The 27,200-nt window shown below is 36.2% G+C and overlaps 4 protein-coding genes across 4 annotated transcripts; all 4 read right to left on the bottom strand.

Moving 5' to 3' along the window:
• Positions 1–13,172: 13,172 nt before the first annotated feature.
• LOC131630403 (late embryogenesis abundant protein D-29-like) lies at positions 13,173–14,834 on the bottom strand. The gene has a single exon (XM_058901186.1). The coding sequence runs from the start codon at positions 14,734–14,736 to the stop codon at positions 13,396–13,398; it is 1,341 nt and encodes a 446-aa protein (XP_058757169.1). The 5' UTR covers positions 14,737–14,834; the 3' UTR covers positions 13,173–13,395.
• Positions 14,835–15,660: 826 nt separating this feature from the next.
• On the bottom strand, positions 15,661–20,186 carry LOC131630393 (uncharacterized). Its single transcript, XM_058901178.1, has 4 exons — positions 20,057–20,186; positions 19,423–19,778; positions 16,158–18,066; positions 15,661–15,970 (listed from the first exon to the last, which is right to left on the bottom strand). The coding sequence occupies exons 2-3, from the start codon at positions 19,773–19,775 to the stop codon at positions 16,170–16,172; spliced, it is 2,250 nt and encodes a 749-aa protein (XP_058757161.1). The 5' UTR covers positions 19,776–19,778; positions 20,057–20,186; the 3' UTR covers positions 15,661–15,970; positions 16,158–16,169.
• Positions 20,187–23,859: 3,673 nt separating this feature from the next.
• On the bottom strand, positions 23,860–25,217 carry LOC131602111 (protein ALP1-like). The gene is made up of 3 exons (XM_058874122.1): positions 24,791–25,217; positions 24,457–24,688; positions 23,860–24,378 (listed from the first exon to the last, which is right to left on the bottom strand). Exons 1-3 carry the CDS (start codon positions 25,211–25,213, stop codon positions 23,891–23,893), a joined length of 1,143 nt encoding a protein of 380 aa, XP_058730105.1. The 5' UTR covers positions 25,214–25,217; the 3' UTR covers positions 23,860–23,890.
• A 254-nt stretch (positions 25,218–25,471) lies between these two features.
• LOC131658016 (L10-interacting MYB domain-containing protein-like) lies at positions 25,472–27,093 on the bottom strand. The gene is made up of 2 exons (XM_058927371.1): positions 26,770–27,093; positions 25,472–26,073 (listed from the first exon to the last, which is right to left on the bottom strand). The coding sequence occupies exons 1-2, from the start codon at positions 27,091–27,093 to the stop codon at positions 25,519–25,521; spliced, it is 879 nt and encodes a 292-aa protein (XP_058783354.1). The 3' UTR covers positions 25,472–25,518.
• Between the last annotated feature and the right edge of the window lie 107 nt (positions 27,094–27,200).

Below are 27,200 nucleotides of genomic sequence, written 5' to 3'. Positions count from 1 at the left end.
TTAATCAACCATTAAACAATGACTTTTAGAATTAGACTTTAAAAATCAATTAACTTTTTTTTTTATTAATTTTAATTTGGTTAAGAGTTAGGATTTTAGTTAAGTTCTTTTCACTAAAAAAACACAAAAATATTTGTTTTTCCTTTAATGTTATTTTTATCACTTAACATAGATTTAAATTAATTTAGTAATTAGGATTTATGTTAAATTTTAGGTTAAAAATAATTAGACATAGATTTTACTCAGTCAATTAATTTTTTTTTATTTTGTACATATTTAATTTTAATTAAATAAATAATTAGGGTTAGTTTCATCAATTAGTAAGTAGGTTAAAAAGTAGGTTCTCTAACCCTAATTTTATTTTTTAAACCCTAATTTCAATATTCTCTCTTCTATTGTCCATCTCTCGATTTCCCGATTTCATTATTTATAATTATGTAATTATTTTGAGGTTGTAATAGTAATTAGGTATTTAATTTCCGCATTTTTATTTTCCCGCATACTATTATTATGTAACTGCAAAAGCCTTGTAATAGTTTTAGACTAGGTTTTTATTTTCCGCATCCTCATTTTTGGTTATGTATCCTCCTCCCCTAGGGATGGAAATTATACCCATCCCCAGCAGGTACCCTAAAAAATCACCCACAACGGGTAGGGTAAAAACCCGCAAAATGGGTACGGGTACCTTATTACCCAGCCCGCCTCATACCCATGCAATATATATTTATATGTATATTGATTATTATTATTATTAGATACACATGTATGCTTATCAATTTTATTAAATATATTTTTATTAAATTTGTATATATTTCAATAAAGTCTTTGTTTATTTTTTAACTCAATAATAGCATTCTTGAATTTTTTTAAATATTGTTAAAAACTTGAAATAGAATGATAAATTATAATTGATCGATAATTTTTATTAGAAATGCAGGTAAACGAGTACGGGCACGGGTACTTAGGTACCCATAGGGCACGGGTACGGGTGCAAACGTTGGTGCCCATGAGGGTATGGGCTCGGGTACGGGGATATTTTCAAACCGCGGGTATAGGGACGAGTACTATAGTACCCTACCCATACCCTGCCCATTTCCATCCCTACCCTCTTGTAATAGCGTAGGACTCTATTTTTTGCTTTTACTTTCCGCACTCATATAAACTGCTAATAACTGTTAGATGTATGACTAATAGGATTGTATGGCAAGACTAATAATTGAACATAAATCACTAACTTCAAGATTAAAATAACTGAATGCAACACACTTTTTTACTTGTTCACACACTCACCTTTAGGGTAACCTCTCTTCGACGCTTTTCGAATGCATGGTCAAGTCCCTCGAACGTGGGGGTACCTTTAGCAATGTTGCCTGCGATTCAAAAATCATCATAGTCCCTCCGATTTAAAGATCATGGTCCCTTCGATGTTGCCTATGATTTAAATGATCTCGTCCCTCGATTAAATGATGATAGCCCCTTCGAATGCTAAGGTATCCCTACCATGTTGCCTTCGATGACCATATGACGATCCTCGATGTCCCTTTACATCCAATAGATAGGACTACCTACCCACTAATGGTATGGATAGAACTATCATTCAAGGAAAGTCTTAAAGTATAGGAAAGACCTTACAAACTTAGGGTAGGTAACTCTTAATTGCTTTCTCAATTCAAAACATTCAAAAATACTTTTCACACCCCGTTTTTCAAAGCATCTTTCGAGATAACACTTTGTATACATCCATACAAGGATCATTACAAGGTTCAATTCTTTTACAAAATGTTTTTCTAAACATACACTACACTCTTTCAAACAAATCAAACAAAAACAAGTGAGCTAAGCAATTAAGAACCCATGGATAACCATGGATACAAAGGGTGCTAATACCTTCCCTTTGTATAACCTACCCCTGAACTTAAAATATTTAAAAAGGTATTTCCTGTTCTTTTTGCCTTTCCTAATTGGATAAAATAAAAGTCGGTGGCGACTCTAGCTTACCGCAACATGTTTTGCGAAATAACAAAACAAAAAGTCAGCTCTCCCACCGTATTACAGTGGTCTCCAAGAAAAAAACATCGTAATGCTCTTCTGGTTCTAGAAGTTCCTCCATGGGAACATAGTACATTTTTTAATGATATAGTTCTTCAATATCAATTTTTGAAGATGATTCATCAGAGTTTTGAATCTTAGCCTATGAATCAGTTTATTCTTGGCTGCCTTTAAGGGTTGGTCAACTTTGTCATTTAATGTTTTTATCGTCTTCAGATGGACAGCGGGAGAACTAGTAGAAGGAGGAATTGTGTATTTAATACTGGATACAACATTGGTAGAAGGATTTTTCTACATAAGTTAGTCTGTTAGCATCTTGAGACTATTAGCTAAGAAAAGATAGTGGTTGAAATAAACTTGCCTTAATGGCACCAACATTAGGACTTGAATTGGAACTTTCAAGTTCGTAGGAGGCAAGCTTTTTTGCTTTCTTGGCATCTTTTTCTCCAGATTGTGAAAGGGCCTTTTTCGCCCATTTTGCTTCAATAACGAGGGGAACAGTTGGACCATGATTGACATTTTGGGGACTATTCATAAGGGTTTTTTGCTTCCTTTTCTTCTTCTTGAGAGTTTCGAGGGAAGAAGTCTTGACAGTATCTTCGTCCTTAAAATTTGTAATCTTTACGCCTTTTAAATGCTAGCAAGAGACGAATTAAGGTTCCTCTTCAGTTTGAACATCGACAAGAATGTTAGTCTGGATAAGAGAGTTAAGTAAGGTTCATATGTTATAAAAGTATGTTCAGTATAAAACGTGAACATGTACTTTTTTTCTTTAACTGGAGCCTTATCTCCTCTAGCTTTCTTTTTTGATGCAGCTAAACTGGTAGCCTCTCTTGCATTCCTCTTATGAGAAATAACTGCAAGGAATGCGACATCATATATATATATATATATATATATATATATATATATATATATATATATATATATATATATATATATATATATATATATATAAGAAGAGCATAAAGGAAATATACGATAAATGGTCCCAAAATTCCTTTACTTTCCTCACCTTCATGTATGGTAGATAAAACCTTAATGTGATTTATGTTGACATGAAGGTGACCTTTGAAACTATATATATTACGTTTAGTCAAAACTACTCGTTTGGCAGGTTTCAAATATTCGTTCTTAAGAACTCTCAAATGTGACCCACAAATGAACCACCGTTGAAATATAGGTCGAAAAGCCAAAGGGGGAAATTAGGAATGATAAAATTTAAAGCAAATTGATACCTATCTTCCATAAAATAAGGAATTTTCAAATATGGATTTTTTTTTATAGAAATTTTTCCTTTAAGGGGATTGCTGCCTCACGAATAGTCCGACTAAGGTCATTCTGGTTATACACAATTTCAAAGTAGCATTGAAAAGACTGAATTTCTTTAATGTGCTTGTCTATACCTTTCTTAAACTTCGTCTGTAGAGAAGAGAAAGCCTAAGTTAGATATTGCATCAACGTTGACACTTCAATAAAGTTTTTGGTATAAGATATGATTTCCACCACGCGTCAAACTCTTTGGTGTAGTAGAAAAATGGTTGAAATAAGAATGGTATGAATTCAACACCCATTTTAGCTTGTCGATTCAAGCGATCAACATACTGCATTTTAGTGAATTCGACAGCGCACAGACAAAGCTCGCTTTTTCGACCAAAATAAGATTTAGGCAGAAATACCAAGTTGGGTTGATAACCAACTATTTTCATGGCATATTTACTATTTCCAAGCCTTGTCAACAAGAGTCTTGGGGTGAGAAAAGCTTCCCATATCTCAATGAATTTGGCCTCATGTTTAGTAGTAAGAGTTGGAAACTCTCGGTTGAACCATTCTAGCCCATGGCTTTGGTTTTCAAAAAGAGCCATTGTTGGAGTAAAAGAATGACGCTTGGCAAACATCATGAGATACTCGGTGAAATCTTCTTGCGTCGTATGCTCTATATCAGTTGGAGTCGTTAAGGCAAGTCGAATACCTTCAATCTGCTTGTTCTTGATTTTCTCATCTTTATCATTGGTTATGTTGATTTGTAGAAAAGGTTCAAACATGGAATTAATCCAAAGTTGAAGTAGCCAATAAGGGCTAGAAAGCAACATTTTTTCCTGAGGTTTAAGTTTCTTCATGGATTTAGAAGTCAACCCTAATGACTCATTGAGAGAGCCTAATATCAGTTGGCTTAAACAAATGTTTCGACCCTTATGCAATTGGTTAGCTAGGGTCAGGAATCTCTTGGCCACCTTTAAAGATTTGAAACAGAAAATGAAATGTGATAGCCACATTGCTAAGAAGGAAATGTGCTCTTTCTCTGGCACTTCCTCGGTAGTAGTGTCATGGTGGTCAGTGATGTATTTTCCAAAGCTAACACGGTTATTATCGAAATCAATAGTGTTTGGTTCGGTGATAATAATGGAAAAATTCTTTCAGTTTATCAGTGTTTGCGTTAGGGTCAAGGAGTGGACCCATAAGTGCGTGAATTTTACCAAAAATTGAAAAATGGATAAGTACCTAGGATTTCCATATGTGGGCTTTTTGTTCCTACAACGGAAGTTCTGGAACATATTCTTAACTCCTAGCGAGAATATGAACCTTGAGTTTGGAAGCAAGGGGCACAAATTCTTTGGAAATATTTGAACTCGTTGCTTTTGTGACATAAGTCATTGATACATATGATAAAAGTGACGGTTGGAGAAGAATAATTTGAAGAAGAGGTTTTGTTTGAAATAAATCAGAAGTTGAAAGAAGAAGAAGAATTGAGGAACAAGAGTATTTATAGTGGGAAAAGAGAAATTCTTCAGTTTACCTTTTGGACAAATAACGCCAAATTCAGGACATGTGGTCTTTGCGTAGAGGCAGAATCAAAAGGTTGATCTTCGTGGCCCACATCGTCATGGGAAGTCGGAGCCATGATGATTTTTTGAAGACTTCATGCTTTGAGGTGACGTCTTGATAAAGTTGTTATGACGATGACGATGACGTAAGAGCACTACTTGAAACAATGATGAGAAGATTAAAAATGCCTCTATCTCTAGTTAGTCGAAATTGACATTTTTGGAGGGCAATTTGTTAGCCTGAAATTTTGACGTTGTTGAGCTCGACAAGTTAGAAAAAAGTTTAGAGAAATACTTAGTGAAATTTGGATATTTTTTAGGAGTATTTTGACATGGACGTCCTAGCTCAAGATGTCAAAGTTAGGAATAATTCGACATAGATATTCTATTCCAAGAGGTCAAAGTCACTACTCTGAAATTGAAGTTGGGACTTAGTATTTTTCTCAAAGTTATATATTTAAGACTTCGACATCAGCAGTTGAAGAAAATTCCAAGTTCTGGACGAATAACTGTTTTTTTGGTCTTATCAGCTGCATGCTTCTAATCCAACACAAATATTTCTCATTAGGAATTAAGCTCAACAAATATTGCATTTATTTTACTAGTAGACTGATAAGTTTGTCTTGCTCTATACCATTGTCGGACATTGTCAAATTCTCGACACTCCTATCTTTCAATCCACTTATTATGTACCTCTATGATATCATTCACAAATTGTCATTCTTCATGTCTTAGACGACTTATTATGTCAGAATTGTCTAAATCCTCAACTAGACAATCCACATCCTGATAACACGAAAATGTATCACATATTTGGCTTGATTTACATATATTATTTCCCTATTTTATCTTAATTATGTTGCTTTATGTTGGTATTATGCTGGTATTTTCATTATTTTAGGTTTTATGTTCGTTTTGAGGACTATTTGTGAAAAGGAAAGAAATGGAGCTAAAATCACTACTATTTGTGCCTAAAAGATGGAAAAGGGGTGCTGAAGCAATAAAGGGGTGCAAAGGGCCCAATTGAGCAAACTACAAGTCCAGCCCACGAAGAAGCCAATTGCGCGTGGCCCAAGTCATTCCAGCACGTGGAGACGCAGGTCTCCAACGTGTCTATGCCACCTCACCAAAAGGAGACGCACGTCTCCAGCTGCTTCCTAGATCTTCTCCACTTGAGACGCATGTCTCAAGTCATTCAAAGGCTCTCCCCAAAAAGTGGAGACGCCCGTCTCCAGTCCACTGCCACGTCCCCAAGCTCCAAGCCCACTAAGAGACGCCCGTCTCCAAAAGTACGTGGACCCCGCCACTTTCTCCATTAATTTAGTGGGCAATTCCAAGTCTTCCTATATTTTCTCAACTTCCCACGCATGATCTCCACTACTTCTCACATGATGCTGAAAGGAACTTCCATTTCCATTCCCTATAAATAGAGGCTGAGCATTCATTTGAGAGTATCCATGTTTGAGGCGCGGAAGCGCTGTTCATAGTTCTAGGCATAAATTATCACTTTGTAAAAGTGGTAGTTTCTCACATTGAGGAACTACCACACCATTAGTTTTAGGCCTACAATTTATGTACTCTTGGATCACAATCTTTCCGACATTATTTCAAAGCTTCATTCAAGTTTCAAGATTTGTTTTGTTCGCAATTTAATTCAAGTTTATTTCGTCTGCTTTACTTCCAGGTTTATTTATTTGCAATTATTTTAGTTTTATGTTCTTATAATATTGTTTTATCATTATCATTATCATTATAATATGGTTAGTAATTATAATTTCATGTTTAATAATTATAATTTCATGTTTGTTTCTTTAAGTATGTCTGGCTAATTTATTTAGATGTCGGTATGTAGAGTAATTTAACCGTAGGGATCCGAAATAAATTGGCTTAATTATATTTTATTAAATATCACTTGCTTTTGGTTTGTATGTCTAATTTAATTAGTAAGTCTTAAAACCAATAGAGCGAAAGTTTGAGGGGTTAAGACGGTCAAAGGTTAAAATCAATAGAGCGAAAGTTTGAGATCCTTAACTAGATAGTAGACATAAGACATTAGTTTTAAGGATGGCGAAAGCGTATTAGAACTAATTAGAACTTATTTATTTTCAAAAAGTGTTTTTATACCCGCACGGGATGGCGAAAGCGTACGTTAGGGATATTAGCATGTTCCGAGTCAACAGAGCGAGAGTTTGAGATTAGGAGATTTAAATAGATAACGACTTCATAAAACAAGCATTTTATTAACTATATTGTTTTCAAAAAGCGTTTCTAAATCTGGTGGGATGGCGAAAGCGTACATTAAGAGTTAGGATCGTAGTCTGAATCAATAGAGCGAGAGTTTGAGAGGAGGACTTTTAAATAACATAGTTAGTAAAGATCTTTGATTTAATTAGAATCTGGCCAATGGAACTTCGGATCACCTAAGTTAGATGAAATACATACTGATATCCGTTTGTTATTATATTTTACCTAGATTTAAGATTTTAGTTTCCCCATTTATAAAAAAACCCAAAAATCATTAGCCTTAGCTTTACATAGTAACTTTAGATAACGGTAGGTCGATTTATAGTCCCTGTGGATTCGATATCTTTTAAAACTACACGACACGACTGTGCACTTGCAGTTATCCCGACTAATAGACACGCAAAGTCGCGATCAAGTTTTTGGCGCCGTTGCCGGGGGACTATTTAAGTCGATATCGTAATTCACTGTTACACCGTAGAGACTAAGGAATTTTTTTTTTGTTAGTTACTATGTATCACCCAAACTTTTTCTATAACCCCCACTCCCAGTATTTCGAGGAATCACCTGGATCCTATAAATCCGATCTCGAAATACTATTGGAGAATTTCAATGCTGCGCCACCAATTCATTCTCACCCAAATTACCTCTGCAACTCCCAATCTCAACATTTCGAGGAACCACAAGAAACCTATAATCCAAACCTCAAAACATTAATTGGGGATTACAATTCGACACTAGCTTATCCTCAACCGAATTCCCTCTACAATCACCAATCCCAACATTTTGAGGAACCACAAGAAGTTTACAATCCCAACCAGACCTATCCTCAACCGAATTTCCTCTACGATCACCACAACCAATACTTCGAGGAACCACAAGAATCCTATGATTCTAACCCCGAAGCATTAATAGAGGATTTCAATGCAACGCCAACTTATCATCAACCGAATTTCCTCTACGATCACCACGCCCAACATTTTGAGGAGTCGCAAAATTATCATAAATCCAACCTCGAAATCTTAATGGAGGAATTCATTGAAGCACAAACTCTCTAGGCTAGAATCTATGATGACGAAGCACTTTGAGGAAACGAAAAATGCAACGCTAGCTCCCTTTGAAGAACCTCAAGAATCCCATAATTTTAACTTTGAAACATCAATGGAGGATTCCGAAGAGACGCTAACTCACTCTAGATTAGAAGCCATGATGGAGCACTTTGTAGAGACACAAACCGTCCAAAACCAAGAGTTTATCAAACAAAATCTTCAAAACAATGAAACCCTTAGGCAACTGACCATTATGGTTGAGTCCCTCGCGACTCACAACATGGCATTAGAGACTCAAATCGCCCAACTTGAACAAAAGCCACTAGGAGACTTACTTGAGGAGTATATTGACATAACCATTAGTGAAGAACAAATTGAAATTCCTGAGGAGAGTGATAATGTGGTTGAAGAGATTTCTAGTGAGAAAAGAGTGAAGATTGAGAAAAATCCACCAACACCATCTGAAAGGGAGGTTGTAGAAGAGGTAGAGAGGGAAACACCTATTGTTATTCCTCTTCCCTATACCCCACCGATTTCTTTCCCGCAAAGTTTTGTGGAAGCTAAGGTAGACTCCAAATCCATAATGTATGTGAAGATATTGGAAAATATCCACACTAATGCACCCTTATTTGAAGTATTGCATAAAAAGAGAAATTTAGACGACCATGAAACTAAGGATATCATTAGTGATAAGAGGGTAAGGTTAACCTTTGAGGTGGTGGATAATATCACTAAGCCCGAACTTGAAAAGCTGATACTTAGGATCGATCCAGAACCGCCACCACGATTTCAAAAGAATGAAACACCCCACAGAAGAAAGAAAAGAAAAGGTGAGGGATATGTGAGATGGCTTGATAAGTGGCCATGGAAAACGAGGTTTGCTAAAAGTTCAACCGAGGAGTCATTCTCGAGAGAACCACCTTGAGTGCTTGCACTCTTAAGCCATCGAGCTATCGACGTTAAACAAAGCGCTGCGTGGGAGGCAACCCACGAGTTTTCAGTTTAATGTTTTCCTTTTATCATTTGAACTTGCAGATAATAAAGATATGGATCGCTTGTCACGTCTCGGCCATATCTAGGCGAAAAATCTATAGACGATCATCTCAAAGATGAATGGGTCTCCACGCACATTCCTACGAGTGTTGCTGCTGGTGGTGACACCGTTGATGAGCATGATAGGAGAAGATATTTCCTCCGGACGCGGAGCAGATTTGGTTGTGATAGCCCGCCGGTATCATCCATATAGGTTTTGTCTTTTCTTCTCCACCTTGGATCGAAACATTGAGGACAATGTTTGGTTTAAGTGTGGGGGAGAAGCTTTACCGCTTTCATTTGTTCTTTATTGTTTTCTAGTTATGTTGTCAAGTCTTTATATATGATTTTCTGTTGTTATCAAATTTCCCCAAAATTTGAAAAATTTTAACCACCAACAATTTATTTTCTTTTTGATGCGTGGCACGCACACTCTGAAAGTATTTAGGTCGTCACTCTTTAGGCTTTGTTAGAAAGACTGGGGAATGTTTCAATAACATCGATACCGTCCTGACACCCTAAACCCCCTCATTATGTGATATCAATTTGGATGCCCATTATGTCGAGACCTTAGGCTCAAGTTTTCAAAGTAGCTCTTAAGTAGTTTATATTAGCAGTCGGCACCATCTTAAGCACAAACTACGTAGGGAGTCGATGAATATAAGTGAATGATCCTGTTTTTAAAGGATTTAATTGAAGAATAGCCTTCTAAGTTAGGTGACCCTCACCCGGTCATTTAGCCCAACGGTTGTTAAGCCAATAATGATTTAATAATTAGCACCCACTGTTGGTTGGCCTAGAGGTCACTGGTACTGGGCTTGGTAGGGAGGACTACAGTCCGATCCCCCGCAACCGCAGTTGGGAAAGATGGGGCTTCGCCATTTAAAAAACCAGAACCCTGTGCTAAAGAAAAGAAAAGGATCATAGTCGCTAACCGATTTCCCTACTATGTGCGTGTACGGATAACGGGCTTAATGTGATTGCGCTTGAATGAAAAGAGTGAAAGAAAAACGAGAGATATAGGTTGAGTTATAATGACATAATTCGAACTGGTCTATATAAGGAGGGAGTTTTTGAACATTGTGTCGTTACGGTATCCTTGGTGTTGATATCTATTTCCTATCGATGTAACATTTGCCTAACATAAATATAATTAGGAGTCGTGTCATGCCCTTGTTTCGAATCTTGCTTAATCATTTTCTTTTACCGTGTGGTTGATTGCTTGAGGACAAGCAATGGTTTAAGTGTGGGGGTATTTGATAACACGAAAATGTATCACATATTTGGCTTGATTTACATATATTATTTCCCTATTTTATCTTAATTATGTTGCTTTATGTTGGTATTATGCTGGTATTTTCATTGTTTTAGGTTTTAAGTTCGTTTTGAGGACTATTTGTGAAAAGGAAAGAAATGGAACTAAAATCACTACTATTTGTGCCTAAAAGATGGAAAAGGGGTGCTGAAGCAATAAAGGGGTGCAAAGGGCCCAATTGAGCAAACTACAAGTCCAGCCCACGAAGAAGCCAATTGCGCGTGGCCCAAGTCATTCCAGCACGTGGAGACGCACGTCTCCAATGTGTCTATGCCACCTCACCAAAAGGAGACGCACGTCTCCAGCTGCTTCCTAGATCTTCTCCACTTGAGACGCACGTCTCAAGTCATTCAAAGGCTCTCCCCAAAAAGTGGAGACGCCCGTCTCCAGTCCACTGCCACGTCCCCATGCTCCAAGCCCACTAAGAGACGCCCGTCTCCAAAAGTACGTGGACCCCGCCACTTTCTCCATTAATTAATGGGCAATTCCAAGTCTTCCTATATTTTCTCAACTTCCCACGCATGATCTCCACTACTTCTCACATGATGCTGAAAGGAACTTCCATTTCCATTCCCTATAAATAGAGGCTGGGCATTCATTTGAGAGTATCCAAGTTTGAGGCGCGGAAGCGCTGTTCATAGTTCTAGGCATAAATTATCACTTTGTAAAAGTGGTAGTTTCTCACATTGAGGAACTACCACACCATTAATTTTAGGCCTACAATTTATGTACTCTTGGATCACAATCTTGCCGACATTATTTCAAAGCTTCATTCAAGTTTCAAGATTTGTTTTGTTCGCAATTTAATTCAAGTTTATTTTGTCTGCTTTACTTCCAGGTTTATTTATTTGCAATTATTTTAGTTTTATGTTCTTATAATATTGTTTTATCATTATCATTATCATTATAATATGGTTAGTAATTATAATTTCATGTTTAATCATTATAATTTCATGTTTGTTTCTTTAAGTATGTCTGGCTAATTTATTTAGATGTCGGTATGTAGAGTAATTTAACCGTAGGGATCCGAAATAAATTGGCTTAATTATGTTTTATTAAATATCACTTGCTTTTGGTTTGTATGTCTAATTTAATTAGTAAGTCTTAAAACCAATAGAGCGAAAGTTTGAGGGGTTAAGACGGTCAAAGGTTAAAATCAATAGAGCGAAAGTTTGAGATCCTTAACTGGATAGTAGACATAGGACATTAGTTTTAAGGATGGCGAAAGCGTATTAGAACTAATTAGAACTTATTTATTTTCAAAAAGTGTTTTTATACCCGCGCGGGATGGCGAAAGCGTACGTTAGGGATATTAGCATGTTCCGAGTCAACAGAGCGAGAGTTTGAGATTAGGAGATTTAAATAGATAACGACTTCATAAAACAAGCATTTTATTAACTATATTGTTTTCAAAAAGCGTTTCTAAATCTGGTGGGATGGCGAAAGCGTACATTAAGAGTTAGGATCGTAGTCTGAATCAATTGAGCGAGAGTTTGAGAGGAGGACTTTTAAATAACATAGTTAGTAAAGATCTTTGATTTAATTAGAATCTGGCCAATGGAACTTCGGATCACCTAAGTTAGATGAAATACATATTGATATCCGTTTGTTATTATATTTTACCTAGATTTAAGATTTTAGTTTCCCCATTTATAAAAAAACCCAAAAATCATTAGCCTTAGCTTTACATAGTAACTTTAGATAACGGTAGGTCGATTTATAGTCCCTGTGGATTCGATATCTTTTAAAACTACACGACACGACTGTGCACTTGCAGTTATCCCGACTAATAGACACGCAAAGTCGCGATCACATCCCCATAGATTTCAACAAAAAAGTCATGAAACCCTTCTATTACAAAAAGCTTCCAACCCTTCACTCATGCCCATGTTCATTTGTTCTATCAGACCCAATAATATCCATAATATTGTGATGGCTCCTAATATATCGAGTATATGATAACACTTTTATCCAAAAAAAAAAAACTGTAACATAAACTAAATTTCATAAAACCTATCACTCAGATTAAAATTTTCAAAAATCCAGATAAAATAAATAAATAAAACAAACCAAATCAGTAGTAAAGAGTAATTATTCATAAAATCTACCACTTAGATTAAAATTTTCAAAAATCTTGATAAAATAAATAAATAAAACAAACCAAATCAGTAGTAAAGAGTTGTGTAACATCTTCTAGAACAATTTCATTTTCATTCATTTAAGACATTTTTTCAACTTTTTGTTTTGAACTTTTTGAGAATAATTTCTTTCAAAAAATTATAAAATTTGAAGATGTAACTTATAAGAGGATTATTATTAGTTGAGGATTATTATTATTATCATGTTGAATTTGAGGGGTGTCTTGTTGAATTATCTCATGTTGAATTTGAGGGGTGTCTTGTTGAATTATCTTTGAGGGGTGTCTTGTTGAATTATCTTTTATTCTTGAGCTTCTACATTGCACTTAGAACTGCACTTAGAACTCCTTAGGCTGCATCTTAAACACACTCCATTCTTTACCCAAATCGTTTTTGGATATTGCTCAAAAATCTAAAAGATTAATACCAAAAAAAAAAAAAAATCACAACTCCAAAATATACTTCTGAATAAATATATTTTTTGGTACATCAAAATAATTATATTCATAGAAGTGGAACATGCTGTGAGAATTGCAACTATTATTATTTCTTAAGGTTTTAGAAAAACAAAAGCATATACGACATACAAAATGTTCCTACTTGTGCTATGTGGTTGCTAACATGAGAGACCAAACACAGCACTAGCAAACATCAAAACAAAGACACATACTACAAAGTTATATACACACATAGGATCTTCTCATTTATGACAGCAGAATTGTTGGCAAAACAAGTGATAAGAAAGCTCAAAGCTCATCATCTCCACGTCTTCCACCCAATTTATTTTTGGTCTTCTGAGCACTATCAGTTGCATATTCAGAAGCCTCTTTGGTCCTCTGAGCAGCATCCTTTGCAGATTCAGAAGCCTCTTTGGTCTTCTGAGCAGCAGCATCATTGACGTAGTCTTTGGTATTGTATGAAGCCTCTTTGGTCTTGTGAGCAGCATCATTGGCATACTCTTCGGTCTTTTCTGCAGCATCATTGGCATAGTCTTTTGTCTTGTATGCTGCATCACCTGCATAATCTTTGGCCTTCTGTGCAGCATCACCAGCATAGTCCTTGGTCTTATATGCAGCATCTTTGGTCTTCTGTGCAGCATCACCAGCATATTCTTTGGTTTTCTGTGCAGCATCACCAGCATACTCTTTAGTCTTTTGTGCAGCATCACCAGCATACTCTTTAGTCTTCTGGGCAGTATCTTTCGTCTTCTCTGCAGAATCACTTGCATACTCTTTGGCCTTTTCTGCAGTATAGTCTGTTGTCTTGTATGCTGCATCTTTTGTCTTCCCCGCCGCATCGCCTGCATAGTCTTTAGTGTTCTTTGCAGTATTATATGCTGCATCACCAGCATAATCTTTAGTCTTATATGCTGCATCTTTGGTTTTCTCTGTGGCGTCACTGGCATACTCTTTAGTCTTCTCCGCTGCATCACCTGCATACTCTTGAGTCTTGTGCGCGGCACCAGTGACATATTCTTTGGCCTTCTGTGCAGCTTTTGTTGCAGCATCCGTAGCATATTCTTTAGCCTTATGCAAAGTTTCACCAGCAAAGTCTCTGGTATCCTCTGCAGCATCGTCTTCATAATAACAACCAGTTTTGTCAGTAGCATCACCGGTACAATGTTTGGTCCTCTCAGCAGCATCAGTGGCATAATCTCTTATCTTTTTAGAAGCATCCCAAGCATTGTTTTTGGTTTTCTCAGCAGCATCTTGGGCTTGATCAGAGGCTTTCTTAGCAGTTTCCTTAGACTTTTGTGCAGTTTCACTTGCATAATCTTTGGTTTTTTGTGCAGCATCAGAAGCAGAGTCAGATGCTTTGTGAGTGGTGCTATCCTTATCTTTGAAGCCAAGTCCTTCAGTGAGTTTCTCTTTGGCCCATCCAGTCCATGTTTCTGCGGCTTCTTTCCCTTCCTTTCCCGTTTCTGCTGCTTTGTTGGCAGTTTCCATGGTCTTGGCTTTCACATCTTGAAAATCACGACCTTCCTCTTCTTTTGAGGGCGTGTGACCAACACTAGAGGATTTACAGTTAATGGCAAACAACACAAGTAACACAAATGTCACCAAAACAACCCTTGTAGCCATCACCATGTAGTTTTATCTGTGTGACAAAAATGAAAAACTTGTTTTTGTGATGTGCAAATTGTAATGTAGAATTTGAGAGGAGAATAGAAAGTGGTTGAATTGAATGAGAGAGGTTAGTATGGAGGAAGTTTATAAAAGAGGAGTTGAGGGGCATGGTTGCAGAATAACATGCAACGTGGCTTGGTTAAAGACATGTGGGATTTTACGTGTCAGTTGTAGAAACAAAGTATGTTTGATTATTACTGTTTTTTTTTTGGTTGTTGTTCATGTCGGTTTTCATGTCGGCGTGTACGTGTCATAAACAACAAAGATGCACCGTTTGATTCATTTGATTTTTTTTTTTTTATGAAAAAACCAAAGTAACGAAAGTAAATTAGAACAAGTTCTTTTTCTTGCCTTTTCATGTATGCGTTTTCTCGATTGATTTAGCTTCTTCCAGTTCCATCCTTGTCACCATCACATTTATATATTTTTTTAAATTATTTCATGAGATTGAAGTGTGATTTTTTAGTATTCAGGCTATTATTTGTCTAAAAATAGTTAAACGAGATGATAAGAGATCTCTTTTAACAAACTCAAAAATTCTAAGTTCGAATTCAGCCTTGAACATACTGAACACACTGTTAGATTTTATTAAGAGAGAATTTTGCTGTTTATTATAGTCCTCTCCGACTCGAGAGATAGTCGGAGATTAATCTCTGCAAACTGCAGAAAAACTATTTCATTTAAACTTCTTTTCACAAAATGGTACCATGGTATGCTTGATAAGTAAAAGCACGTAAAGATACATACTTTTTTGGGCTAAAAACAAAGCTACATTTGTCTCCAATAAGGAGGAATCAATCTTAAACTACTATCATGAAATATCTCTAAATACATATTCAAAAAGCTCTTGCTTGTAGCTCAAGATATCTTCCACCAGTCATGATGTCAAGATGAAATCAAACACATATATTCAGTGAGAACACTATTCCATCAAATCAATAAATTTGAATTATTAGAAAATGGCAATGACCAAAGTCCATACAGAAAAACACATGGTCTTGATTCTATCAAAATTGAAGTAATTTGTTCTCACCCTGATAACAATTGACCGAGTAAAACAAGAAAATTAAACTGACTAATCTCTAGATAGGAAGCACGTGAATTTGGAGACTCAAACCAGATCCATATAACCACTCTCCATTGCCATTCTCTATCATGGTTGAAAATATTTGCATCTTGCTTTATTCAAAATTCCCTGAGACACAGAAATTTAGTCATTGTTATTGCTTGCTGGTAAAAATAATCATAAAACATGAGACAGTAGCTACAAATTCAGTTATAGTATCAAACATCAAAAACATACTCAAATTATTTGGGATGCATCATGGCACACTGTCTTATATGAAGACATAGCAGGAAAAAAACTTCTGAGAGAGACTTACTATGCTGCAAAACTAAGGAAGTTTGCACGTCTTCCGATTGTGGCCGAGCCCTTTGCATTTGCCACATTGAAGCTGACGTTTAATTATGTCGATCGATTCAACCTGTTTTGATTTTGGCCGGCCAGGAGGCCGCTTAGTTGGTGGAGGAGTTACTATGGTAACTGCCATATCCGCTTCAACCTGGACTGGTCTGTCAATATCCGGAAGAGCGTGAATTGGTTCTGCATATGTTAATCTGAAATTCTCAACTGTGAAGTATCTGGAGCAGTAATCATATAGGTCCCTACCAACACAATCAAAGACAGCAATAGCATGGCAGCATGGAAGGCCACTAAGTTTCCATCCCCTGCAGCTACAATCCCAATTATCAATATCTACAATTTCAACAGATTCTCCACAGACCTCAAATGTGGTGCCTTGTGACAGCAACACTTGTAGCGCGCGAGCATCTGACGCTTCCTTTTGGATCATTTCCTCCTTGGAAGGTGTCAGTTTTGTTATCCATTGATTAGACTCCTCTCGTCGCGCGCTAATTGTTTCCATCATATTACCTCGTAATACATCAATCATTTGAGTAATTGGCAACTCGTGTGCCTCCGAGACCCAACTGTAAAATTGCTGTCCGAAATTTGATGTCATATGATTATACCTAGTTCCGTTGAAGAATGCATTGGACCAATGCTCTGGCTCACTTTGTATGACCCAGTTGTAGGCTTCAGGAGAAATACCTTTTATATTCTCAATACTACGTTCGAAAATTTCGGGTTTGGATGCATATGCAGCGGCGTAAAAATCATTAACCATGAAACGTCTGGCTTCATGAGAAAATTGCCCCTTCAAGTCCCTGTTGAGTTTGTCAGCAAGGTGACGTAAACAATAGCCATGGTAGCAATTTTCAAATATCTCAGACAAGGACTTTTTTAGCCCATTCTGAAAATCTGAAACAAATGTAATCTGTTCAGATGTTGATAAAGCTGATTTCAGCTCCTGCAGAAACCAATGCCAGTTGTCTTCAGTTTCGGCATCTACAACAGCAAACGCTACAGGAAAAATGCCATCATTTCCATCGACAGAAACTGCAGCTAATAATTCTCCTTGATACTTTGAGTTTAAAGGAGTTCTGTCAAGGAAAATGAGAGGGCGGCAGGCTTGCTGGAAACCAATTAATGAGGCATGGAATGATACAAAAAGGCGATGGAAACTCGAGTCCTCTTTCGTCGTGAATGTTGCAAAACTACCTGGATTTGTCTCTTTTATCTTCTCGCAGAAGAATGGCAATTGAGTATATGCCTCTTTATATGAGCCTTGGAGTTGCTCTCTAGCAATTTCTTTTGCACGCCATGCTTGAGAGTAATTTAACTGTATCCCATACTCGCGCTTTATGTCATCTGCAATATCCTTTGGCCTGTAATTGGGTGAAGCTTTCAATTTCTCTTTTATAATACTTCCCACCCAACCTCTAGTTGCGCGATACCCAGCTTTGACAGCTGATCCTTCACATGTATGATTTCCGTTCATTTTCTTGATGCAAATCAACTGAGTGGTTGACAACTTCGATGCATATATTCTCCAGGGACAGCCTTGAGATTTACATTTGACCGTGACACGATGACTATCATTTTTTTTATATCTGTAAGCAAAACCATGTGCAATAGAGTATTTATGCAATGCCTCTCGGAATTCGCTAAAACTAGTAAACCTTTGATCGACACCAGTGATGGTATTTTCCCACTGCTGTGCTGCTCTATGACGCTTATCATCATTGGCCCCAGAACCAAGAGATTGAGCAGGGGCTTCGTTAGCTACATCTATCTCAACTTGTTCAATGGATTGTGCGGCATCAACGGCCGCTATATTAATAGGGAGAACATCAGGAACAACAGCTTCTGACACAGTTGTCCTGCTCGACCTGCATTACCATAACTTCTATAAGATTTTCAAAACAATTCACATGTAAATGCATATGAATATAAATTGTTTAATAATATATGCTATGCAAGATTGTCAAGATCGGGATCTTGCATAAGATTGAGAGGGGATAACAAGATCTTAAAACATAAGATCGTAACTAAGATCGGAAGATTCTACTCAAATATTTTGGTAAGATCGAGAGGGGGTGGCAAGATCATAAAACATAAGATTGTAACAGAAATCATAAGATACTACTTACATGAAAAATACTACTAGATATTTCAAGTATTTTACATGATATTCAGTGTTATCAAAAAGCGGTGCCATGGCCGCTATGGCGGATATACATTGCGGTTTTTGGAAATGCCGTAATGGTAAATATCGGCCGATATGGCAGGTTTTTCGGTCATAATCCGCTATAACGGCGCCGCAAAGCGGCCGGTATGGCGGGATTTTGGTTGTCCGCCATCGACGACACTAATGATATTTTGTTAGGCAAGTGTATTCATGGAAAAATGACCTTTTATCATATTCTCTAGACGTGTATGATTAAGTTTTAATTACTTTATTACCATCACAAGAATTTGGTAGACATTTGGAAAATATTTGGTCCATTAATTGGTTTATCATAAATCTAATTTAAAACAAATCCTACAACTGATATGTTTCTTCTCTAAACCCTAAGTAAAAAACTTATCATTTCAAAAGACATGCATTTGTCACCCCAAACCATAATTATTGTGCCTCTGCATCTTGGTGGTGGCCAGAAAACAGCCAATCAAGATCCCTCGTAATCAATGATTTTACGATTCTTTTCACAATTTAGCTACAACACACGATTCTACTAAAGATCAAGATCGTTGGAGGTGAGTGAGAACGTAAAATCTTAAGATTTTAAGATTTAAATCGAGATTTTGACAACCATGATGCTATAGTCATTCATATTGGTACTAACCACAAACTTCCCAACTATGCAGGTCACATTTTCTTCTAGAAACAAATGAAACATGGCTATCAAATCGTGAATTTAAAGACCTACTTTCTGAATCATAAATCTCATCATAATGAATTGGAATTCTTCATAATGAGATTCATGTTCATACACTAGAGATTCATATCAATTCAATTTAGTTTTGTATCGATATACAACTCACATGAATCGCAGACAGATACTGATAATCAAGATGTAAAAATGCAGTTAAAAGAAAAATGTTTAACTCTAACATCATATACAGCGATTTCTACCGTTATGAACCAAGTTAAACAGCATGATATATATCGTACGCAAAGAAAGTCTATAAATATGAACATATAAGGAATGATAAAACAAAAGAACTTATGAATAACTAACTACCTGCTAGCAGGCATATTGGAAGTGTTTCGAGCCGCTCCTTCCTCAGTAATAACAAACACATCAACAGTGGTAGCATCTCCAAGAAAACTAATCATGCGTTGTAAATCCTTATCTTTCGAAACCGTAATGAGAGTTCTCTTGTTACCAGGAAGGAAGTACTTAATGCTCATGGTGTCCACATTACAGTTAAACATTTCAGCAATTTCAGACTTGAAATCAGACAAAACAGTCCCCTGATCAATGTCAATTGCATAAGCATCACCTCCACTGTATGACATTGATCCATCTTGATTGCTCACAAACTCACCTCCTGATTGACATATAGCTATCACTTTCTTTGTAACTGTAGCCATAGCCTATAAGAAAATGACCAGTAGTGATAAAATGTAACTGTCAGAAGTCAAATTTTCAGTGACATTCAGAACCCATAATTGCAAAATGCCCAAATTCCTAAAGTTTCATTCAGTATCAAAAATCATAAAATTGAAATTCATAGAACAAAAAAAAATATAATCTTTGATTGAAAATTTTCATAAAAATTCAATTTTTAACATAAAAAAACACTGTCCATATGAGAAATAAGCGATTTTGATGAGGCAAAATGAGGAGAGAAAAAGAGAATGGGGAAAGAAACCTTGACAGCAGAATGGAGAAGACCGTCGCCAATCAGAGTCTAATTCTCTGAAACTGTTGTTTTCTCGCTACGACGACGTATTTTCTGTTTTTTTTTTTTCTTTAGGTTTTCGTTAATTATCAATTTGTTGAGACAAAATAAGTAAAATAAAAAGTTTGTGTTAAAAAGATATATTATGATGTGATTTAATTGGATACAAATGAAAATTAATTTTATACTATCAATATTTGGATGCTCTTCTTTAACAACAAAGATTCATAGCATGGGAGCATGGTATTTCAAATGGAAAGTTAGTGACAAAGATGGACGAAAGGTGAAGGCTGGGTTAGAGATGTCAATTTGTATCTATAATGCGAGTTCATGTTAGAATTATTTTATTTGGGGTTTTAAAGATTGAGAGTTTTCTTCCGCGAGAATGGACAATGGGGGAGATTTTAGGTCCAGGTTTTATTTGCAGAGTTGGAAGAGGTCATATATATGTTTGTTACGATAAATGGATAAATAATGCTTATCTTTGCAAAGTTGTGTCATATGTCAGGCATTAGTGACACTAGCCTTCGTATATGTGATCTGGTAGACAATGGGGATTGGAACTTCAACAAACTCTATATTTATCATACTTCTTTTTACAAGATTATACACGTAACATTACTATTGATCACGACACGGATGATAAACTCATTTGGAGTAGCTCCCCTTATAGTATCTTCGATCAATTATGGTTACAGGTGGTTGGATCGGGTTTCCACACAACATGATACACCTAATACTTCTTGGAGTTGGATTTGGCGGTTACCAACTACTGAAAACCTAAGACATTTTTGTAGGCTAGTGATGAATAGTTGTCTTCCTACTAATGCTTTTAGAGGCTTACGCCATCTTACCACCAAAAATTTATGTCATAGGTGTGGTGAGAATGTACAAAAGTGATATGCAAACTCTTCGTGACTGTCTTAGTGCAATGCTTATATAGAGGTATTTTCATCCCACTTATCCCAATGCATTTTACATGCAAGATTGTTTCTTAATGAATTTTACATGCAAGATTGTTAGAGTTTATTCAAGCACCATGCCACTTCTGAGGCAAGTTTTATGTTTATAGTTACTTGCTTTGAGATTTGGCGAAATAGAAACGAAGAGATTTTTCAAAATGTGAAAAAAGATAATTAGGCTCGAGTCAACAATATATAATCGTATCATTCCACCATGATCCATGTTCTTGGTCCTCCAAAAAAGCAGCATGTGATTCGTCAAGTTCGCTAGCACCCCTTTATCAAGGATATATTAAAGTCAACATGGGTGGCTCTTTTCTCGGTAATTCTAGTAATGCATTATTTATAGACATTTTAAGAAACAATAGAGGTAGTTGAATCCATGGTTTTTCTGGATCATGTGGTAGAGCTTCAAATTTAGTTGTCAAACTTTCAACTATTTGGAGAGGCTTCAATTGGCTTTGGATCTTGGTTATAAATTTATCCTTGTGGAATTTAAGTCTCAATCAACTTTGGATCTGATTGCTAATACTCAACATAATGAAAAATTGATTCTTTTCTTTTTATCATATTTTCTCCTCCATTTGGACCAGCATCAAAGCCGAAGCTTGTAATGTCATTCATAACTCCTGTTGGATTGTGGGCTCTGGTGAGAATATCCGCTTCTGGTCAGATTCTTGGACCGGTTCGCCGCTGATAAATGTCCCGGGCCTTGATGCCTTATTGCATAAAGGGATTAATCCTAACATTAAAATCTCTGATTTGGTCTCGCATGGTCAGTGGTGCATTCCCTCTGATTGGATCGACTGGTTCCCGTTCCTGTTGCATCGCATTAATCCCGTCTTTGCCCCGGAGCCAAATTCGCCTGATGTTAGGGGCTGGAAGCATAACGTTTACGGCGGGCTATCTTTGAAGGACGCTTACAAATTCAAAGCTAATCTCAACTTGGAGGTTCCTTGGTGCAAGGCCATTTGGCATGCCGGTATTCCTCCCAGCCGTTCCATTTTAGTCTGGAAGATGATTCACAAGAAGCTCCCCACGGATGATTTTATTATGCGTAGAGGTATCGCCTTGGCATCCCGTTGTCCTCTATGTCGTGAACAAAGTGAATCTTTCCAGCATATTATCTTTGATTGCAAATTTTCTAAAGGTCTTTGGATGTGGCTCATGGGCAAGTTTCAAATCTCCTCTTTCTTTTCTTCTGTTGAGGAGTGGCTGGACTACTGTGGTCGACCCAAACCTCCGCAAGTTGTTTTGCTCCATTGCGCTGCTGTTGTGAATCTGCTTCACCTCTTGTGGCAGTCCCGCAACTCCGCTAAGCACCAGTGCCGCAGGCCCTCCATCTCAGCTGTTATGGATCAGCTTATGTTCCATGTTCAGCTTGCCGGTTCTGCGTCGGTTAAAGGATCTTATATCAGCATCCAGGATTTCTCGTTCATTAAATCCTTCAAAGTGAACATAATCCCTCCAAAGGCCCCTTCGATTAGAGAAATTTTATGGTGTCCTCCTGCTATCGGTTGGATTAAAGGCAACTGCGACGGTGCTTTCATTCACAATAATGCTAACGCAGGTGGGGGTGGTATCTTTAGGAACTACAAGGGAGATTTCATCCTTGCCTTTGCGGAGCACCTCAATTGTGAATCCTCTGTTCATGCTGAATTTGGAGCGGCTATTCGTGCCATGGAAATTGCGATTGAGCGTGGTTGGCCTAAGCTTTGGCTAGAAACAGATTCTTCTCATGTGGCCAAAGCTTTCACCAACCATCTTTTGGTTCCGTTTACCTATAGGTCCCGTTGGCACAACTGCGTCCTTCATCTTAACTTTACTCATCTTAACATATCTCACATTTTTAGGGAAGGCAATTCTTGTGCCGATTTTTTGGCGAATTTCGCGCTCGGTACCGATTCCATCTCTTATTTCGAATCCATACCTTTGGGTATTAGGAAGGATTTTGTAAAGAATAGGTTAGGTATACCTTTCTTTAGGTTTTCGTAACTCCGGGGCTAACGTGTTCCCCTTTTTGTACCGTTTCTTTTGATATATATATTTAACCTTATTCAAAAAAAAAAAAAATTTCATCCCTATGAAACAATATTTTCTCTCATTAAGAAGCTCACTTCAGGTCCTTCGGTGGTCTTCTTTGCTCATACATTGAGAGAACGGAACGAATATGCTAATTGGTTGGTCAAATTTGGTGCTATTAATATTGACTCTTTCAATATTTGGATTGCTCTTCCCCCACAATTAAATATCGTTCTTGCATATATCATAGGCAACGAATGACTTAGGGTGTGTTTGAATCAATTTTGCTTTTCAGTTTTTAAAATAGGTTTTAGAAAATTGTTTTAGAAAAGTGTTTTAAAAAAAAAACTATTAAAATATTTGTTTGGTAACATGACTTTTCAAAACTGTTTTTATAATGAGAAAATAAAAAAATTCATTTGGTCAACTATTTTTAAAAACAGTTTTAGAGATGTAAAAATAAAAAATCTATTTGATAATCTGATTTTAAAAAATTGGTTTTTAACTAATATAAATTGAAAAATACTTTTATTAGTTAATAATCAAATTTTTAATAACTTATATTTAAATATACAAATGTACAATTTTATAATTAAATAAAATCGAGATAAAAACTTCTTATGATTAAATATATAATTTAATTCTTTTTTAGATTCGAGTTAATAACTTGTTCACACAAGATTTCATTATCAAAGTACTATAGCGTATATCAACATCTTCAACATTCATATCAAATTAAACCAACATAGGAATTCATAAAATAACCACTAAAACTCCAAATTACTTGTATGAAAATCTAAAAGAGAGATAATTAGTTCGCTTAATTGTTACGGTGTACCCACATGTCATCTCTAATAAGATTTCTCTCCATTGCCATTTCAGCAGCACCTTCATTAGATAACCTTGTTAAATTGTTGACATTGGAACTTGTTCCTTCTATGATAGGACCTTCTTGCATCCCCTCAAGTTCGATAGGATCCATTTCTTCCCATATCCTAAACAACTCGTCAGGTAAATTCCACTTGCGTATGTAATTATGAATAGCACAACATGCAATAACTATAAGTCGTTGCCTAGAAGGTTTATAAGGAGGCATCAACTTTAAAATAGGAAATCTATTTTTTAGCACTCCAAAACAACGCTCAATTGTCATCCTTAGAGACGAGTGTCTATAGTTAAATAACTCTTCTGGATTTTTGGGTTTTCTACCTTGACCTCTATATTCTTGTGCATGATACCTTTCACCCCTGTAAGGGGGAAGAAAACCTCCAATACATGGATACCCAGAATCAACGAGATAAAAAGAACCTACATCAAATAAAATATATATTAGCTCAACTTTGTTAATTTCATCGAACATAATTCTATGATTATATTATGACTTACCTCTTGGTGGCCAAGGAAATCCCGCATTTTGATTTGTAATGGCATCCAAAAGAATCTTTGAATCATGTGCACTTCCTTCCCATCCCGAATATACATACGTAAACATCATGTTAAAATCACAAGCACACATGACATTTTGTGTGATAGTTGCCTTTCTATCTCTACATGAAATTTGTTTTTCTGCGGGAACCGATGCACTTATATGTGTACCATCAATTGCGCCTATGCAATTCTTTAAGATATAACCCAAATAATATGAATAAGTAAACCATAATCAAATTATGTTGAAATAAATATACAACTACGATAGCAATAGTAAGAATTATATGCATACCTTAAACCAAGGATAGTATTTTGAATTATTTTTAATTCTTTCAGGTAACTCTTTCGACTCTTGATTTATTAGTTCCTTTCCGAATCGACACACCGCCCTTAATACCTCCTTGAAATTGCGTGAGATTGTTTCAGTGGAATGTTGAAAGCGGTTTGATGCAACTCTATGACGAACATTATGACCAATTATGAATAAAAATGTAGCAACTTTCTCTTCAACAAGCACATCTCTTGAGTCACCTAAGTAGTTCTTCTCCCTTAACTCATTACAAAAACTCACAAAACATTCTTTCTTCATACGAAATAATTCAAAACAACTTGTTCCAGATCCACTTAATACTTCAGCAACAAACTCACGACCAGACAATAAAGATGTCAAAACCTTTGCTTTGTTAAAGTATTTCTGATGATAGTCATAAATCATACGATTAAAGAGAAATTCCGCAAATTCATCATCACTTGCATCAGAAGTAGAATCATCACTTTTATCAATATCAACTCTAGTTAGAACCTGTCATACAATTTAATAACAAAACTTTAATAATGAGATATTCAATTAAAAGGAAACAAAAGGTTTTATAACATAACTATAAAATTCAAAACAATACCAAAAAACACAAACAATTGTTAGCAAATAGAACAAAGTACATAACTATAAAAACGATAAACAAAGTACTAAGATAAGTATGTCTCATCACTACCACCACAAATTCAAGCAAGATTTTATCTTTAAAGTCTAAGTACCCATCCACGTTTCCTCTCAAGAGACATGGCGATGAACACTTCTCTCCAATCAGGATTCATAAACTTTTCCAAAGCTTTTCCATATACATCATGAGCAATGTCTTCCATCTCATCTAGAACAGCCACACACTTAGTAAGAGAGCAGTCTGATGTTACACGTGAAGTAGCCTCCACACTCCTATCCCTATACCTCTCAGCTTTTGCCAAAGATGCTTTAGCCCATGCTGAAAGTGCCTCTCCCATCATATGTGATGTAGACTCTTTCCTGGATCGTACTTGAACTTGTTTCTTTCCACTACGTGTGATGTGCTCCACTTCATGTAGATCATCATCTGAACTATCATTATCAACACGTACATGACTCGCACTCCCATTGTTAAGGTATTGATTGTCAAGCTCATTTTCTTCATCAGTATTTGGTGGATCTTGGGTAGATGAGTGATGAAGTACTCCAGTTGCATTATTTTTGTTGAATATCATCTCCAACAACTTATAATGATCACACCCTTTCTTTTGAAATTGAGAAGCTTTATCATGTACCTAAAATAATATAAGAAATTCAGCCACAGTTATGAAGCAATTATATTGTAGGCAAGGTATATTGTGTACTGTTTAAGCCCTATTTGACACACATGTTCAGTTATATTAATGTTTCATTATACCATGTAACAATCTTAAAACACAACATATAGTATTATTTCAAAGCAGACTATTCTAATTATGATAACTCTTGCAAACCCAATACAACACAGTTTGCAAAACAAGTCCAAACAAGAACAAACAAGACAACAACAAGAAACACCCTTTAACTCAAATGAACTCAACCTTTCAAGTAATTCATACTATGCTTTCTAAATTCAGAACTCATTTTTATTCTTAGTATTGTTTGAAATAATGAACTGGAAAATCTACCTAACAGATGCAGGAAATGACGAATCGACTCTCACACCTTCGTTGGGTGTGGTAGGACAAAATTCTAATCAAACTGAATCAAACTCAGGAAACTCATTTCAGCTTCTTACATCTACCAACTACATTAGAGAGTAAAGGAAAAACAGAAAAAACACCCAAGTTCTATTACACAAACTACCTAAGTTCTATAACATAAACTACCCAAGTTCATACATGCCTCACTGAACATAGAGTTACTACATTGGAGAGTAAAAGACAAACAGAAAAAATGCATAAACTACACATGAAGTAATCTTAAAATGAGCAAAAATATAAGCAATATACCTTCAGATAATTTCTCCAGACCTCTTCACTAGCAGTAACTGTGTTGGTTTCAGCATTCCACCCAAATCCAGTATTTTGCAAGAGGGAATAGAACTCACGATACATAGCTCGCAGCCTATGCATTTTTGCCTTTAGTTGTCCAGCTTTGAATGATCGACTAGTTATACAACTCAACCTAGTAGTCATTGAGGTCCATGTTCTATTATGAAACACACCATTTGGCATATTTCCTTTTGTAACTTCATCAACCATAATGTCAATGAAAACTTTAGTTACAAAATCAGGCCAAAGCTTTGAGTCACTAATGTCAACATTAGTTGCCATCTATCATAAAAACAAGCAACTTAGGAAATCTAGAATAGAGTCACACGCAGTCATTAACAAGATAAAAAGACATAGGCATGTTTTATTTGTTTTTTTTCTTTTCTAGA

The sequence above is a fragment of the Vicia villosa genome, linkage group LG1 (assembly GCF_029867415.1).
Source record: "Vicia villosa cultivar HV-30 ecotype Madison, WI linkage group LG1, Vvil1.0, whole genome shotgun sequence".
Classification (NCBI taxonomy): Eukaryota; Viridiplantae; Streptophyta; class Magnoliopsida; order Fabales; family Fabaceae; genus Vicia; species Vicia villosa.
This window is presented reverse-complemented; position numbering and strand designations above follow the sequence as displayed.

What these genes read in the sequence shown, in the direction of transcription:
- LOC131658016 (XM_058927371.1), bottom strand. Translation starts at nt 27,093, where the DNA reads ATGGCAACTAATGTTGACATTAGTGACTCAAAGCTTTGGCCTGATTTT. An exon ending in TCTGGAGAAATTATCTGAAG is followed by an intron (nt 26,074 to 26,769) that starts GTATATTGCTTA and finishes ATATTATTTTAG; the next exon opens with GTACATGATAAAGCTTCTCA.
- LOC131602111 (XM_058874122.1), bottom strand. Translation starts at nt 25,213, where the DNA reads ATGATTTATGACTATCATCAGAAATACTTTAACAAAGCAAAGGTTTTG. An exon ending in AATACTATCCTTGGTTTAAG is followed by an intron (nt 24,689 to 24,790) that starts GTATGCATATAA and finishes TATATCTTAAAG; the next exon opens with AATTGCATAGGCGCAATTGA. An exon ending in ATTTCCTTGGCCACCAAGAG is followed by an intron (nt 24,379 to 24,456) that starts GTAAGTCATAAT and finishes TATTTGATGTAG; the next exon opens with GTTCTTTTTATCTCGTTGAT.
- LOC131630393 (XM_058901178.1), bottom strand. Translation starts at nt 19,775, where the DNA reads ATGGCTACAGTTACAAAGAAAGTGATAGCTATATGTCAATCAGGAGGT. An exon ending in TCCAATATGCCTGCTAGCAG is followed by an intron (nt 18,067 to 19,422) that starts GTAGTTAGTTAT and finishes ATGGTAATGCAG; the next exon opens with GTCGAGCAGGACAACTGTGT.
- LOC131630403 (XM_058901186.1), bottom strand. Translation starts at nt 14,736, where the DNA reads ATGGTGATGGCTACAAGGGTTGTTTTGGTGACATTTGTGTTACTTGTG.